Source organism: Myotis yumanensis, unplaced genomic scaffold (genome assembly GCF_028538775.1).
Source record: "Myotis yumanensis isolate MYYU_CA2020_CCGP unplaced genomic scaffold, mMyoYum1.0.hap1 SCAF_16, whole genome shotgun sequence".
NCBI classification, from domain to species: domain Eukaryota; kingdom Metazoa; phylum Chordata; class Mammalia; order Chiroptera; family Vespertilionidae; genus Myotis; species Myotis yumanensis.
In genome coordinates, this window is record NW_027223767.1 from 31204548 (window position 1) to 31221676 (window position 17129).

Sequence of the window (17129 nt, forward strand, 5' to 3'; positions counted from 1 at the left end):
AGGTCAGCCAGGGAAGGCAGGTGGGGGGGTACCAGTCCTGCAGGGGAGGGCAGTTAGGCGTCAATCAGGTTGGCAGGCGAGTGGTTGGGAGCCAGCAGTCCTGGATTGTGAGAGGGATGTCCGACTGGGATTGGGCCTAAATGGGCAGTCGGACATCCCTCGAGGGGTCCCAGATTGGAGAGGGTGCAGACTGGGCTGAGGGCCACACACTACGCCCCCCCCCCCCCCACGAATTTCGTGCACCGGGCCTCTAGTATGAAAAATAAAGTGGCTGAGAAGTGCCAATAGTGGAAGAAATTAAGACAGTGAGCCATGAACAAATGAAGGGGGCATTACCAAGGATCTTATTGTAGTGCCAGTTGGCATTAACTTTAAAAGAGCTTGGGTTTTTGAAGGAGGAAGGAAGAAAAATGATTTGGAAGCAACATGAGGAGCAGGTTCTAAGATAAGAATACCTATGAGAGGGAAAATGCTCTTTGTACTTGATAAGTTGCTAGGGAGGTAGTTTTGCTAGGTGATCAACCAGTTTTCAGTTGGAACAGGAAGTTGATGAGAACATTTAGAGGTGAGAATAAAGGGGAAATGACTAAAAACAAATGTTGAAATCTAAAGTGCAGAATGAGATGCTGAGGATGGTTGGGGTAATAAAAGTGGAGGGTGGCATCGAGATGCGAATCAGGGAAATGATGGATGACTGGGAGCTACTGGTTGTGATTGAGTGAAAAGGATTATAGTGATGAAATTATCTTCCTGTAAGCTCTAGAGGGGGAGGGAAGGTGGGTAAATTGGTTAAGATGAATAATATAGAGCTACACAACACAAACTGTTCTCTCTTGCAAGTCTTGTGGTATGGAGGCTACTGGGTAAAATTGCTCCTATTTCATTTAGAATTTTTGCATTTGTAGTTATAAAATATGATCTAAAGATTTCCTTCTAGTGTTACAATTGTTAGGTTCTGATAACAGGATTAGGATCATATTTCAAAAATAAACTGGGATTTTTTCTCCAAGTAGTTTTACACTCTGGAACTACCTGTTCTAGTTCATTTTGGTGTAGGAGATATCCTTGAGAACATTTTTACTTATTTTTTAGAAATATATTGTTATTGATTTCAGAGAGGAAGGGAGAGGGAGAGATAGGAACATTTATGATGAAAGAGAATCATTAATGGGCTGCCTCCTGCATGCGTCCTGACCAGGGCCTGGGTGGAGAGGAGCCTGCAACCGAGGTACATGCCCTTGACCAGAATCGAACCTGGGACCCTCTGGTCAGCAGGCCAATGCTCTATTCCAGTGGTTCTCAACCTGTGGGTCGCGACCCCTTTGGCGGTCAAATGATCCTTTCACAGGGGTCGCCTAAGACCATCCTGCATATCAGATATTTACATTACGATTCATCACAGTAGCAACATTACAGTTATGAAGTAGCAACAAAAATAATTTTATGGTTGGGTCACAACATGAGGAACTGTATTTAAAGGGCCAGAAGGTTGAGAACCACTGCTATTCACTGAAAATAATCGGCTAAGGCTAAAGGTGTTTTTATTGATTTTTTAGGGAGAGAGGAAGGGAGAGAGAGGATAGACACCCTATATGATGGTAGAAATATCCTGAGTTTTCTAACCAGGACACAAACAGGATTGCCTCCCTCTAGTCCCAGTTACAGACACACCACCCAAATCAAGTTTAAGAAAAACACTTTAGCCGAAACCGGTTTGGCTCAGTGGATAGAGCGTCGGCCTGCGGACTGAAGGCATGTACCTGGGTTGCGGGCACATCCCCGGTGGGAGATGTGCAGGAGGCAACTGATCGATGTTTCTAGCTCTCTATCTCTCTCTCCCTTCCTCTCTGTAAAAAATCAATAAAATATATTTTTAAAAAAAGAAAAAAAAGAAAAACACTTTAAAAAAAGGAACAGTTGATTTTTAGAGGGGGGCAGGGGGAGACAAACGTAGATATAAAAGCGCAACATCCATGGGCTGCCTCCTGCACGCCCCCACCGGGGCAGCAACCCGGGCACATACATGCCTTTGACCAGAATGGAACCCGCAACCTCCTGGCGCCCGGGAGACGCCTAACCTACTGAGTCACACCGGCCCAGGCAAGAATGACACACGTTTCCCAGCCTGTTCGCAAACGATCTAACCAAGTAGGATTTCCCGCCATTTCCCTTCAAGGACTGGAAGGGCTTTCCCCCTAGATTCGTGGGAGACCCGAGCCTACACGGCTTTCCCCCGCCAGGCGAGCGGCGGGACGCCAAGGTCAGTAGGGTGCACTACGATCCCGGGGACAGGGCAACAAGGTGGCAGATCAAACTGCCCAAGTGCCCGGCTTTCGCGGGTAAGTTGGGAAGGCGGAGGCGCCCACAGCCAGGGGAAAACGAAGCGCCTAGTGCGCAACCCCGCGCCCGCGCTGGGAATGGGGAGCGCGGCCGTTGAAGGGCGGAGCCAGGGCTGGGGGCGGAGGCCGGGTTCGCTCCAACTCGAGCCCGGATTGGCCGGGCCCTGAGAGCCGAGTGACGACAGCCGGGGAGAACGTCCGATTTGTGTGGTGGGCGCGGGCGGGCGGAGGAGGCGCACTGCGCAGGCGCAGCGCCTCGGCTCCAGTCGGCCCAGCGCTCGCGGACAAGTCCCGACAGCGCGCGCCCCCGCTCCCGCGCCGGGACCGCCCCCTCCCCCTTTCGGCGGCGTCGAAGGTAAACAATAGTTGGCCGGTGACCGCGGAGTGCTTCTCCCGCCGCCGGATTCGGCGGGCTGCGCGGGATCGGCGGGACCCCGGCCGGCCGGCCATGGCGGGGCTGTACTCGCTGGGAGTGAGCGTCTTCTCCGACCAGGGCGGGAGGAAGTACATGGAGGACGTTACTCAGATCGTGGTGGAGCCCGAGCCGACCGCTGAAGAAAAGCGCTCGCCTCGGCGGTCGCCCTCGCAGCCGTCACCGCCGGCTCTTCCGGGCGGCGAGGTCTCGGGGAAAGGCCCAGCGGTGGGGGCCCGAGAGGCTGGCGACCCTGCCCCGGACGCGGGGGCCTCGCCGGCTCCCGGCCGCTGCTGCCGCCGCCGCTCCTCGGTGGCGTTTTTTGCCGTGTGCGATGGGCACGGTGGGCGGGAGGCGGCACAGTTTGCCCGGGAGCACTTATGGGGTTTCATCAAGAAGCAGAAGGGGTTCACCTCGTCCGAGCCCGCGAAGGTTTGCGCTGCCATCCGCAAGGGCTTCCTCGCCTGTCACCTCGCCATGTGGAAGAAACTGGGTAAGTTCCCTGGCTGGTGTTCCCTCGCCTCTTCTGCAGGCGGTTGGGGGCTTTTAGGGCCCCGGCCCCGCGCGGGCCCCGGGCAAAGTGCACATGGGTGGACATGAAGGCTCTTGGTTTGATAGCACTTTCCGGGGTGGAAGTCCGGGCAAACAGAGTGGCCTTGGGAAGGGATTGCCGTCTCCCCGCAACCGCTCCTCGCCCAGTTTCCACCCCCTGCGGATCCTTGGCAAGCCGGGGTCCCCTCTCCCTCCTCGGCTTCGCTTTAGGTGGCAGCCGGCGAAAACGTGTTGGAAACCTGACGCCAGATTTTGGCCAAAAGATCAACTGAAGATAGGTTGCTCTCTGGGCCAGGCGATGGGAGCGGGAGATGGCAAAAACTAGGGCACCCCTTTCGAGTCTGTCATTACTTTGCTCCTGAAGGACTTGTCCCTATCGGTTGCCGCCTCTCATGGTGTCAGTTCTCCAGATTGATCCCAGGTCGCGCGGGTTGTTGGAGTAAACTGTTGGCTATTTTAGGAAGGCGAAGATGTAATCACCCAGTCGCTCGAAAGGAATTCGGTTTTGCTTGTAGGATCTTTATGCGTGGACTGCTTATGAAAAAACAAAAGCGCGGGGTGCATTGTTACATATTAAACTGTTCCCACGTTAAATTCTGCCAGGGCTTTGAAAAAGTTCAGTACACGTTTTGTGGGTAGTTGGCCTTACCGGTGCTGGTTGTATGCTGCCAGGTAGTTCTCCACAGTTCCGACTGAAAAGTCCTGATAAGTTGTAATAGCCTGTCAGAGTAGCAAGAGATAAGGAGGATTTACCGTTGTGCTAAAAGGAAATAGAGACCTTAATATCTAAAAATTCGATCTAGTTGTAGTTTTAACTAAGCGTTAAATGTTTTCTAAAGCACCCAGTGTCTCTGTACCCAACATATTATATCATGCAGAGTTATAGTTGCTTTAACGTTGCTGTGAATGAATGGCGTGAATCTTTTTTAGAGACAATACGTCATTTTAAAAATCCTCTTGTTTTTGGTAGCATAATTTATCTTTAGCAGAGGGCAGAGACATAGAGAAGAGTGTAAAGATTGGTCAAATACAGAACATTTTAAAAAGGTATAGTCATAGAATTGTAGATTAGCTTCTTTGAGTCTGTTTCCTATTTACCTGGCTTTCTGCCAAGAATAATTTGATTGACTCATAGAACAACCAGTCCGCCTGTTGGAGGCGTTTCCCTTCGAATCCCAGAGGCCCCTATTATGGATTTGTTTTGTTTTTGTGTAGGCAGAGCAGTGCTAAAAGCACTGCAGTATATTCCAGAAATATGTCATTATGTTGTCTGCAGTGCTACCAGGAGTGGACAGCAAGACAAGATAGCGGAAGATTAAACACAAAGAATTATTTGAGTCCTGTTTATATAGCAGTACACTTGAAGCAACATGAATTTGCCATATGTTTGAACTGAAAGGATAAAGTATAAACCCAGTTACTTGAACATTTTTTAATAAAGCAGGGACCATGCTGTTGAATGTGAATGTTTATTGATGTACATTTACCTTTTGAATCAAGCTTTCAGAGCCTCATGTACCAGATAAATGCTTGCTTCATGCCACAGCTAAACCTTGTACTCCACCCCCAAAACTTGAGTAAAAAAAGAATATGCTGAGTATTATGGAAGTTTCCACACAGGAGATGCAGGTTGGGAAAAAAAAGTGCTTCAAATTCATGGGTGGGTCCTCATTTTCTATAGAATAAACTACATTTTATAATGTACAGGCCAAGCCCTTTCCAATCCAACTTCAGGCTCCCTCCCTATTCAGTTTTATCTCTTATACACATTTTTATCACAGTCTACTTCTCTTTTATCACAGGGTACAGTGAAATATTCCATTTTATTGAATTCCCTCCCTCTTCCCCAAAAAACTGAAAAATATACTCTTCAGTCTCTAAGTCAGTATGCTTTCTTCTGTGAAGAGTTCTGTTTCTTTTAAAATTAAACATCCATCCTTTATTTTTACTATTATAATACCCATTGGGCTATAGCAGTGGTTCTCATATACCTTACAAAGTGGTCCCCCCTTCTAACCTGGCACTATACCTAGTTATTACAGTACTAGAGGGCCGGTGCAAGAAATCCGTGCCTAAACGGGCAGTTGGACATCCCTCCAGGGGTCCCAGATTGGAGAGAGTGCAGGCTGGGCTAAGGGATGCCCCCCCCTCCCCCATGCAAATTTCGTGTACCGGGCCTCTAGTACACATATATATTAGGGAAAGGATAAATAGTTTATTCATTTTTTTAGATAATTATGGGTATTCTATACTCGTTTCTTAAGGTTAGTCAAAATGGAATCTGAAACCTTATGAATGAACTTTTTGTCATTTTACATTAAAATCCATTGTTTTCTCTTGTAAGATTCAAAATGAAATTTACCTGTGTGACATGATGTATTAGTCAATTGGAAAATATTGGGTCTCTGAATTATGCAGATCTTCTAAATATTCGTGCATTTTATACAATAGCAAAATGTCATATTTGATAATATTGCTGGCTTCATCAGAAAAGTTTTTTTTTTCTTTTATTTTTCAGTTACAGTTGACATTCAATATTATTTTGTATTACTTTCAGGTGTACAGCATAGTGGTTAGACAATCATGTGCTTTACAAAATGGCCCCCTCCTTGCAACCTGGCACCATACCTAGTTATTACAGTACTAGAGGCCCGGTGCACAAAAATTTGTGCACTGGGGGGGGGGGGGGTCCCTCAGCCCGGCCTGTGCCCTCTCGCAGTCTGGGACCCCTCAGGGGATGACCACCTGCTGGCTTAGGCCCCCACCTGCCAAGGGGATTGGGCCTAAGCTGGCAGTCAGACATCCCTCTGGCAGCCCGGGAGCCCTCGGGGGATGTCCACTTGCCAGCAGGGAGCAGGCCTAAGCTGCAGTCGGACATCCTTAGCACTGCTGAGGAGGCAGGAGAGGCTCCCACCACCACCGCTGTACCGGCAGCCGTCAGCCTGACTTGTGGCTGAGCAGAGCTCTCCCTGTGGGAGTGCACTGACCACCAGGGGGCAGCTCTTGCATTGAGCGTCTGCCCCCTGGTGGTCAGTGTGTGTCATAATGACCAGTTATTCCTAGTCGTTCTGCTGTTATGGTCAATTTGCATATTACCCTTTTATTATATAGATAGAGGCCTGGTGCATGGGTGGGGGCTGGCTGGTTTGCCCTGAAGAGTGTCCCGGATCAGGGTGGGGGTCCCACTGGGGTGCCTGGCCAGCCTGGGTGAGGGGCTGAGGGCCATTTCCAGACTGGCCACACCCACATCTCCCATTGGGGATGTACCCGCAACCCAGGTACATGCCCTTGACTGGAATCGAACCTGGGACCTTTCAGTCCACAGGCCAACGCTCTATCCTCTGAGCCAAACCGGTTTCGGCCACAGTTTTTTTAAGTTAAAATAAAATAAGGCATCAATTTTGTAGGCATAGATCATAGCAGACAGTTCCCTAGCCCATCCAGTTCTATAGTTTGGTTATAGACATCATTCTGAGAAGCTCAGCTTAGCTTCAATTATTTTATGGGTTAAGTATAGCTTTTGCTAAAATTTAAAAAAAAACACACATTTTTGTTGATTTTAGAGAGAGAGGGAGGGAGGGAAAGGAATAGAGAGGTAGAAACATTGATGAGAGAGACACATCAGTCATCAGCTGCCTCTTGCACAACCCACACCAGGGATCGAACCCGCAACCCAGTCATGTGCCGTAACTGGGAATTGAACCAGGGACTTCTTGGTTCATGGGTTGATACTCAACCACTGAGCCACACTAGCAGGGCTAAAACATGTTCCTTTTACAGTAAATAAGCTAGTATAGATTCTTTTTTCTGCAGCTAAGAATTTAAAATAAAAAATCTATTATCACAATAAAGGTAAGTGAGGTAATCTCCCGTAAAGGGGGGTTAAGCACATTTAGAAAACAAATACCTACAGTATGCAAGTACTTCAGCTGCTTGCAAAAAGTACCGAAAACAAAATGGAAAGGATAAAAGAAAAAGAGCTAAAAATAAAAAGATATTCGAAGACACAATATTAACATTATTTAAACCACATTTTGGTCAAAAGCATTATGTACAAAGACATATGCTGCAAAGATCTAAAAATACTGAATGTGTTCCCTATTCATTTGAAATGTCACCTTTATCATATGCTACACTTGCCTCAGATCTATTTCTGGATTCATCCTACTCATCTATTTATGGTACTTAAATAGCAATTTTATTTTTTTTTTATTTTTTTTTTTAATATATTTTATTGATTTTTTACAGAGAGGAAGGGAGAGAGATAGAGAGTTAGAAACATCGATGAGAGAGAAACATCGACCAGCTGCCTCCTGCACATCTCCCACTGGGGATGTGCCCGCAACCCAGGTACATGCCCTTGACCGGAATCGAACCCGGGACCCTTGAGTCCGCAGGCAGACGCTCTATCCACTGAGCCAAACCGGTCTTGGCTAAATAGCAATTTTAAGTATGCCTCAATTATTTCAATATTATCTTAAGTATTTTTCCAGATAAACATTTGAAGCACCTTGCAAAATTAAAAAAAAACACACCTTGTTGAAGTTCTTATGGGAACTGCAGTATATTAGTTATAAAGTAATTGACATCTTTAAAATTTGACATACTTAATTAGTCTTCCTTGTTTCCTACTTTACATTTGAATCTTAAATTATTTAAAAACGACAAAACTAGGAGCATATTAAAAAGATAGTATCAGTATATGAATTCTAACTTAAGAAAAGTATAGTAAGAAAATATACATGTCATTAAAACAAAGACTAATACATTTTTTTAAAAATTTATGTTTATTGATTTCAGAGAGGAAAGGAGACGGGGAGAGAGGTAGAAACATCAATGAGAGAGAATCATTGATCGGCTGCTTTCTGCACACCTCCCACTGGGGATTGAGCCCACAACCTGGGTATGTGCTCTTGACCAGGAATTGAACCCAACATTTTTGAATGAAGTAAAGCTATTCTAAATAGAGAACATGATAAATTTAAAACTTGGGATACTTGTGTAGCAATTAACATACAGTCATTTAACTCTCAAGAGGTAGGTACTATCATTATCTCTATTTTAGAGAGGAGGATACTCTGGCACAAAAGTTTTACCCAAAATCACACAGGTAATAAGTGGAGATGCCTGGGATTCAAACCCAGTCAATATATCATACTGCTAATCATTATGCTAAGAGTTCTTACAGAATTCTAATGCCAAAGTAAGTATCTACACTAATAAAAGAGAAACATGCAAATTGGTGTCACTCTGCTATGCTCACCAGCCAATCAGAGCAACTATGCAAATTAACCCAACAAAGATGGCAGTGAGGAGTGAAGACTGAAGAGGCTTGGCTTCTCTGCTGGGGCCGGACCAAAGGCCTGGGTCCTGGGTGCCAGAGGAAAACCGGTGCCTGCAGCCAGGGGAAGGAAGGCCTATTGCACGAATCTTTGTGCAACGGGCTTCTAGTGAAGATATAAAAAAGCCTTTAGGAAAGCAATTTGGAAATGTTATTAACAATCATCAAGAGATTATCTTTAGCCCTAACTGGTTTGGCTCAGTGGATAGAGCATCAGCCTGTGGACTGAAGGGTCCTGGGTTCGATTCTGGTCAAGGTCATGTACCTTGGTTGTGGGCTCGATCCCCAGTGGGAGGGCATGCAGGAGGCAGCTGATCAATGTTTCTCTCTCATCAATGTTTCTAACTCTCTATCTCCCTCTCTGTAAAAATCAATAAAATTTATTTTTAAAAAAGATTATCTTTAACTAAATAATTCAGCTTTTGAGAATTTTTTTCTTAGGAAATAATCCAAATGAAAGGAAAGGTTATGTTGCTTTTATTTTAGCCCTTATTTATAACTAGAGGCCTGGTGCATGAAATTCGTGCACTGGGGGTTGGGGGGGGGGTTCCCTCAGCCTGGCCTGCACCCTTTTGCAGTCTGGGTGCCCTCTCACAGTCCGGGACCCTTCGGGGGATGTCCACCTGCCGGCTTAGTCCCGCTCCCAGGGATCGGGCCTAAGCTGGCAGTCGGACATCCCTCTCGCAGTCTGGGACCCCTCGCTCCTTACCGCTTGCCTGCTCGCTGCTCCTTACCACTCAGCTCGCTGCTCCTTAGTGCTGCCATGGAGGCTGCTGAGGCTACCTCCACCGCTGCTGCGCTCGCCAGCCGTGAGCCCGGCTTCTGGCTGAGCGACACTCCCTTTGTGGGAGCACACTGACCACCGGGGGCAGCTCCTGTGTTGAGCATCTGCCCCCTGGTGGTCAGTGCACATCATAGTGACTGGTGGTTCCGCTGTAACGGTCACTTAGGCTTTTCTTATATAGATATTATAGTGCACACTTGTCCAGCACCCATTCACCTTCTGTTGGATTTGATTCATCCCAGAGGCTAAAACCTTTCAATGAGTGTCCACCAGTTTCTATCACTAGAACCTCAGAGGTATCCTTCTCTCTATTTGACACCTGTGAACTACCTAATGTCCTTCCAATAAATTCCCTATTTAATGTAGATTGAGTCAGTTTGTGTTATTTTCAAAGACCTATAATACAAAACTAGTTCCAAAGGGTAGGTTGCAGGCAACTGCCCTTCAGAAAAATGTAAGTCATGGAATCAATAAGAGGTAGAAGGCATCAGGACTCTCATTCATATTCTAGATGGTAAGCAAACAGCCCATGTATGGAGTGGTGAGATAGGGCTGAATTCATCAATAAAGAAAACAGTAAGCAGATAGTCTGCTGTCAGCATACTAGTTTAGAACTGTGGTTAAAACTTTTCTGGTCAACTAATGCAAACAGGCAAACACTGGCCTAAGACCCCATATAACTCTTAGAAACAACAAATAATTTGATATGACTATTAAGAACTGAATTTGGAGGGCGGAGGAAGAAGAACTGAATTGTGTCCCTCCAAAAAAAGTTTTGTTGAAATCCTAACACCTAGTACCTCACAATAGGACCTTATTTGGACATAGTCTTTTTTGTTTGTTTTTTTAATTCTCACTCGAGGATATTTTTCCATTGATTTTTGGAGAGTAGAAGGAAGGGGGAAAGACAGAAAAACATGGATGTGAGAAAGACAGTTCGATTGTGTTGCCTCCCACATGTACCCCTACAGGCTACTGGAATCGAACCTGGGACCCTTCAGTCCTTGGGCTGAGGCCCTACCCACTGAGCCAAACCAGCTCACGCAGGAATAGGGTCTTTACAGTGGCAATCTATAAAGTTAAGATAAAGTCATTAGGGCGGGCCCTAATCCAATATGACTGGTGTTCTTATAAAAAGAGGAACTTTGGCCTTGGCCAGTGTGGCTCATTTGGTTTTAGTGTCTGCCAGTATACCAAAAGGTCACAGGTTCAAAATACCTAGGTTGCAGGTTTGGTTCCCAGTTGGGGCGCATACAAGAGGCAACTGATTGATGTTTCTCTCTCTTCCTCTCTCTAAAAATTAATGAACGTGCCCTCCTTGGGTGAAGATTTTAAAAAAAAAAAGAGGAAATTTGGACCCAGGGACACACAGGGGAAGATGATGTGAAGACACATAGGGAAAAGACAGCCATGTGACTAGAGTGAGAAGTCTACAAGAGAGTAAATAAATACCAGGAATTGCCAGTGAAGGGGAAGAGGCAAGGCATGATTCTCCCTCAGAGCTTTTACGTAGAGTAATGGACCTGCCACTCACCACCTTGACTTTGGACTTCTAGCCTTCTAGAACTGTGAGACAATACATTTTTGGTAATTTGTTAAGGCAGGTCTAAAAAACAAGCACAGTGATATAGAGCAGAGGTTCTCAACCTGTGGGTCGCGACCCCTTTGGCGGTCGAACGACCCTTTCACAGGGGTCGCCTAAGACCATCCTGCATATCAGATATTAACATTATGATTCATAACAGTAGCAACATTACAGTTATGAAGTAGCAATGAAATAATTTTATGGTTGGGTCACAACATGAGGAACTGTATTTAAAGGGCCAGAAGGTTTGAGAACCACTGATATAGAGGAAACAATTAAAAGATTTGGGGAGATAGGGATCTTTTATTAAATCTATTTATACGCATATAATTCCCACTTACCTAACCCAAGAATTGTTTAGAAGACTCTTCAAAGTTCTTTGGGTAATCCCCCCCCCCGACCCCCCGTCCCCCCGCCCCCACACACACAGAAATTTTTAAATTTGATGGTAGTACAACTTCGCAGTTATTTTTTTTTATATGGCTAGTCCATTCTTTTGTCTTTAGGAAATTCTTCCCTACCCTAAGATCATGATTGTACCTTTCTATATATTTTTAAAGCATTTTAGTTTTTCTTTTCATGTTAGGCCTTTAATGTACCTGTAATTGATTTTTTGTGTTTGGCATCAGGGACCCAAAGTTGTTGTTTTTTTCCTCTCTCTCTTGTCCTAATTCCAATTATTAAATGTCTATCCTTTCTCCATTGTTTGTAAGTTTCAAAACATGCATGGGTCTGTTTTTGTGCTCACTATTGTGTTCTGTTAGTCTACTGGTTTACAGCTTTTCCATAAACATCTTGTTAGGGCTATGTTAGCATTGTCCCTGGATATACGGGGGCGGGGGCAAAAGTAGGTTTACAGTTGTCTATGAAACAGTTTGTTCTTGTTATTATCTTAATACAACTGTAAACCTACTTTTGCCCCATTCTGTAATGATGAAAGGATTAATTCAAGTCCTTTAATAGCTTTCAAAATATTTTTTAAAAAATTTTCCCAATACTGCCCTAGCCAGTTTGGCTCAGTGGATAGAGTATCAGCCTGTGGACTGAAAAGTCACGGATTCGATTCCTATCAAGGGTACATGCCTGGGTTGTGGGCTCGATCCCTCGTAGGGGGTGTGCAGAAGACAGCCGATCAATCATTCTCATCATTGATGTTTCTATCTCTCTCTCCCTCTCCCTTCCTCTCTGAAATCAATAAAGATATATATTTAAAAAAATTTTCCCAAAGCTAATTAAAATTTTATAATGCTAACTCAGCGTATGATACATAAACTGTATTAGAATAAAACATAAGTTACCTGGAAGAGTAAAATATTTTATTTCGTATTACAGCAGAATGGCCAAAGACTATGACGGGTCTTCCCAGCACATCAGGGACAACGGCCAGTGTGGTCATCATACGGGGCATGAAGATGTATGTAGCTCACGTGGGTGACTCAGGCGTGGTTCTTGGAATTCAGGATGACCCAAAGGATGATTTTGTCAGAGCTGTGGAAGTAACACAGGACCATAAGCCAGAACTACCCAAGGAAAGAGAACGAATTGAAGGACTTGGTGGGAGGTAATCATTATGCTGTTTTGTCTTTCCTCTCTTGGTCTATTTAATCCTTTTCTGCTTTACTAACCAGTTTGTCCTATTTCTCCCTTTCAATGAAGTGATTTTTCTCAATATTATATGTTTTTTGTTTGCCTGATAAAGTACCCATGTGCATTCATATTTATCTCATTACTTTGAATTGACTTTTATTTCTGATAATGGTTCCAAAGAGAAATATTTTAGTGCAGTGATTCCCAAAGTGGGCGCTACCGCCCCCTGGTGGGCGCTGCAGCGATCCAGGGGGGGCGGTGATGGCCACAGGTGCATTTGTTTTAACTTTTTTTGTATTACCTTTCTATTCTGTGTTCAATAAATAGTTTCATAATTTCAAACTTCAATGTTTCTAATTTACACCTTTCTTTACTATATTTTACGAAAAAGGTAGAAACATTAATACATATATCTTTCTGTTTAATTGCTATTAAAATTTTTAAAAAATTAATTTCCAGGGGACGCTGAGTAATATTTTTTCTGGAAATGGGGCGGTAGGCCAAATAAGTTTGGGAACCACTGTTTTAGTGGAATTCAAGTAACAACATATGCAAGGATTTATTTTTTATTGTTTTATTTTTTGCAAGGATTTATTGAAGACCTTTTACATGAATAATGGTCAGCATGACCTTCACAATTTGAACTGAACAGCCCTTAGAGTTCCAGAATAGAACAGTTTGATCTTATTTCAGGAATCGAATTTTGTTAAAATTAACCTTCAGTTTTTTCTTTGATTTCTAAGTCATGTGCTGTAAACCTTTCTTCTTATTTTCTATTCTCTAGTTTAACTTACTGTTTCAGTGAGTAGTTTATAAACTATGAACTGAAATTGACTTCAACATGATATTTTTATGATACAAACTAAAATGTAAGATTATTCTAAAGTAATGAGGAATAAATAGCATGAGAAAACTAAAAAATTATTCCAATACTTATTTGTAACAATTGAAGGCCTAAGGCAATTTAAATGTTTTCTAAATAATAATTATAATGAAAGCCTTGTAATATTATTACTAGCCTCTCTTTCTTGCTTTTAGTAAATCAAAAGTCTTTTTCAGAGTAATAATAAACTAAGAAAAATAATTAACATTCTTAATTATAAGGAGTTCAAAACATCAGTAAGAAAAACACCCTCCCCGCCCCCAGATAGGTGGATAATGGAGAGGAAGTTTGAACAACAAAAATACAAAAGAGTAGTAAACATGAGAAAAAATGTTTAACATTATTGAAATGAAACTCTATTTCCTTCTGTTGGGTTAGCAAAGATTAAAAAACTAGGGAGGTACTCTTTAATATTTTTGTTGAAGTGGGTCTCCTGTGGGAAGGATTTTAAGTTGGTACAAACTGTATAGAATATAATACCTATCACTAGCTTTAAATGTTTATTTTTTTAAAAGAGAGAAAAAATGTTTATAGACGCAGTAATTTCAGAAATCTACTCTAAAGAAGAAATCTGAAATGTCGACCAAAATATATGAAGAGTTATTGATTGCAGGAATGTTTAATGACTATTAACGGCTGGAAAAAACTTGAAGGCCCAATAGCTGGAGAATGGTTAAGCATATTATAACACATACTAATAACAATGAATATGATATAGCTATTTAATGTTTATAGATAAACTAGAGACCCATTGCACGAAATTTGTATACTGGTAGGGTCCCTAGTGGCTGCCAGCTGGGTACTCCCTCCCTTCCCCCAGCCAGCCCCACCCCCTGGTCGAACTCTCGGACAAATGCCCAGTCGAGGGGACAATTTGCATACTATGCTTTTATTATATAGGATTTTAAAAAATCAATTATATTATGAAAAATTTTAAGCATAATTAAAGGTAAAGAGAGAGTATTCTAATGAATTCTCATGTATATGAGGTATTTTTAATAATAGAATGCCTATAGGTAACATAATAAGCAGCATATAAAATGATATAGTGTAATCTCAACTGTGCTGAGAAATAAGAATAGGATAGAAATATACCAAATGTTAAAAATTTTCTGAATGATGATTTGCTTATGTATATATGCATACACATACTTTTTTAGGTAGCATAAAATGATGTACTATAGAAGGTCTCTCAACTACTATTGTCCCATAGGCCACTCAGTTCTCTTCCACCTACAAGAAACTAATATTACCGTTTATTGTTCAATAGAGTGATATTCATATACAATCAAATATGAAATTATACCATGTATGGAAGTACTATCATTTAGTCTGTTGAAGAATATTTATTTCTAATTTTTTGTTATTATAACACTATTAAAAAACGAAAAATCCTGCACATGCATATTTTTGTACAGTGCAAGTATTATTTGAAGGATCATTTCCTAGAAGTGGTATTGCTGGGCCAAAGAGGAGTATGAGGGGCATGCAGGAGGCAGCCAATCGATGTTTTGTTCTCACTTCAATGTTTCTCTCTCTCTCCCTCTCCCTTCCTCTCTCTCAAAAAATCATTAAAAAATATAGCCCAGCTGGTGTGCCTCAGTGGTTGAGCATCGACCTATGAACCAGGAGGTCATGGTTCGATTTCCCAGTCAGGGCACATGCCCGAGTTCCGGGCTCAATCCCTGGTGTGGGGTGTGCAGGAGGCAGCCAATCAATGATTCTCTCTCATCATTGATGTTTCTCTCTCTCTCTCTCTCCCTCTCCCTCTCCCTCTCCCTTCCTCTCTGAAATCAATAAAAATATATTAAAAAAACATATATATATATATATATATATATATATATATATATATATATATATGAATGACTGATTCCTGACGCACATGAAACTCACTTGAGGATGGGAGGCTACAGAATGGCTCCTGGATTTCTGTAAGGCTCGTTGCTGACAACATGATACAAGCTGCCTGCTCTCATACTGTTTCCTGTTCTGTATCCCACAAAATTAAATGAGCCTGGTTTCATGCTATAATATATTTGATCCTTTGAGTGTGAAGGTCAATCTGTATGACACTTTGTATAATACTGCTGGTAGTCATGCAAAGTGGGCTTTGCAATTGCAAATTGAATTCATGTATGTATTTGGGTTTTTTCTGGGCTTTCTATTTTTTTAAAAATAAACTGTTATAAGAATTTTAAAAATATATATTTTATTAATTTTAGAGAGGAAGGGAGAGGGAGAAAGAGATAGAGATAGAAATATCAATGATGAGAGAAAATCATTGATCTGCTACCTCCTGCACGCCCCACACATGATCGTGCCTGCAACCCGGGCATGTGCCCTGACTGGGAATTGAACCGTGACCTCCTGGTTCATAGGTGGACGCTCAACCACTGAGCCATGCCAGCCAGGCTTACTTTTTAAATTGAAGCTTTATTATAGTTTATAACATGGATAGGCCTAATCCCTTCTCATCAATTTTTAAAATACATTTTTCTTGCCTATTTCTTTATCTTGCTATATGAACTCTTAAATTACATTTTCTTTGATTATCATAAGTTTTTTTAGAGTTTATGTTTTTTTTGTCTTATCTCTTAAAATACCATCTGGATAATTGGACAGATGCTCTTTGCTATTTGGGAGCAGGTGTCTTTTTGCATAAATTGAGCTGTTTTATTATAAGTCATTTCCTCCTTTCCCTCTGTCTCACCCTAGGCAACTGGCCAGTGCTCTGTTTTTCCAGCCTTCTGTTGCTGTCAGTCAGCTCCCTGCATATCAGGCTGTTCTTTTGTGTATGTCTATGCTTTTATTATATAGGATTTTAAAAAATCAATTATATTATGAAAAATTTTAAGCATAATTAAAGGTAAAGAGAGAGTATTCTAATGAATTCTCATGTATATGAGGTATTTTTAATAATAGAATGCCTATAGGCAACAGAATAAGCAGCATATAAAATGATATAGTGTAATCTCAACTATGCTGAGAAATAAGAATAGGATAGAAATATACCAAATGTTAAAAATTTAACATTTGAGCGTGAAGGTCAGTCTGTATGACACTTTGTATAATACTGTCTTTCGATGGTACAGAGTAATGGTGAGGAGTGCAATAAAAGCAGCATTTCTTCTAACATTGCTTTGTTTTTTTTTATTCCAAATTTAAAACTTTATTTTAATCAGTACCATTATTTTGTCTTTTCTTCCTCAGAAATATAGAGACCATAATATTTTTTAATATTAAGTGTTAAGAGAGCTGCTAGTATAGTTATATTGGAAGCAATTGGTAGCTACTGTAATTACTTAAGTATTAAGTCTTATTTTTAGGGAGCAGGTTTAGGAAAGACCAGTAGGGCTTACGGTGTTAGGGAGACAGAATGTAGGTATCTCTTTTCCTGAAATTCTCATGTTTCATAGATTTTTCTGAATGACAGATTTAGTCTTTATTCTCTGATTTGCTTTTTAAATTTTTTTTATCTTTTTAAGGTGTTTTTTTTTCCTTCGGATTTGCTTTTGAGGCTCAGCATTGAAGAAAGCATAAAATAATAAAATGACTGCCTTTGATATTCTTTCTTACTTTTGTTAGGACCTAGAACAATGCTGCTTTCAGAATTGTGAATTAAACTAAAAAGGGATAGTAAATT

General features: G+C 42.1%; 1 protein-coding gene across 1 annotated transcript in view; it reads left to right on the top strand.

The window, feature by feature from the left end:
- The first annotated feature begins 2654 nt into the window (after positions 1–2654).
- Positions 2655–17129, top strand: part of PPM1D (protein phosphatase, Mg2+/Mn2+ dependent 1D) — a 32454-nt gene continuing 17979 nt past the window's right edge. The window contains exons 1-2 of the mRNA XM_070393228.1: positions 2655–3244; positions 12346–12574. Coding sequence (XP_070249329.1) covers positions 2788–3244; positions 12346–12574 — 686 coding nt within the window. The 5' untranslated portion in view covers positions 2655–2787. The remainder of the gene's footprint in view (positions 3245–12345; positions 12575–17129) is intronic.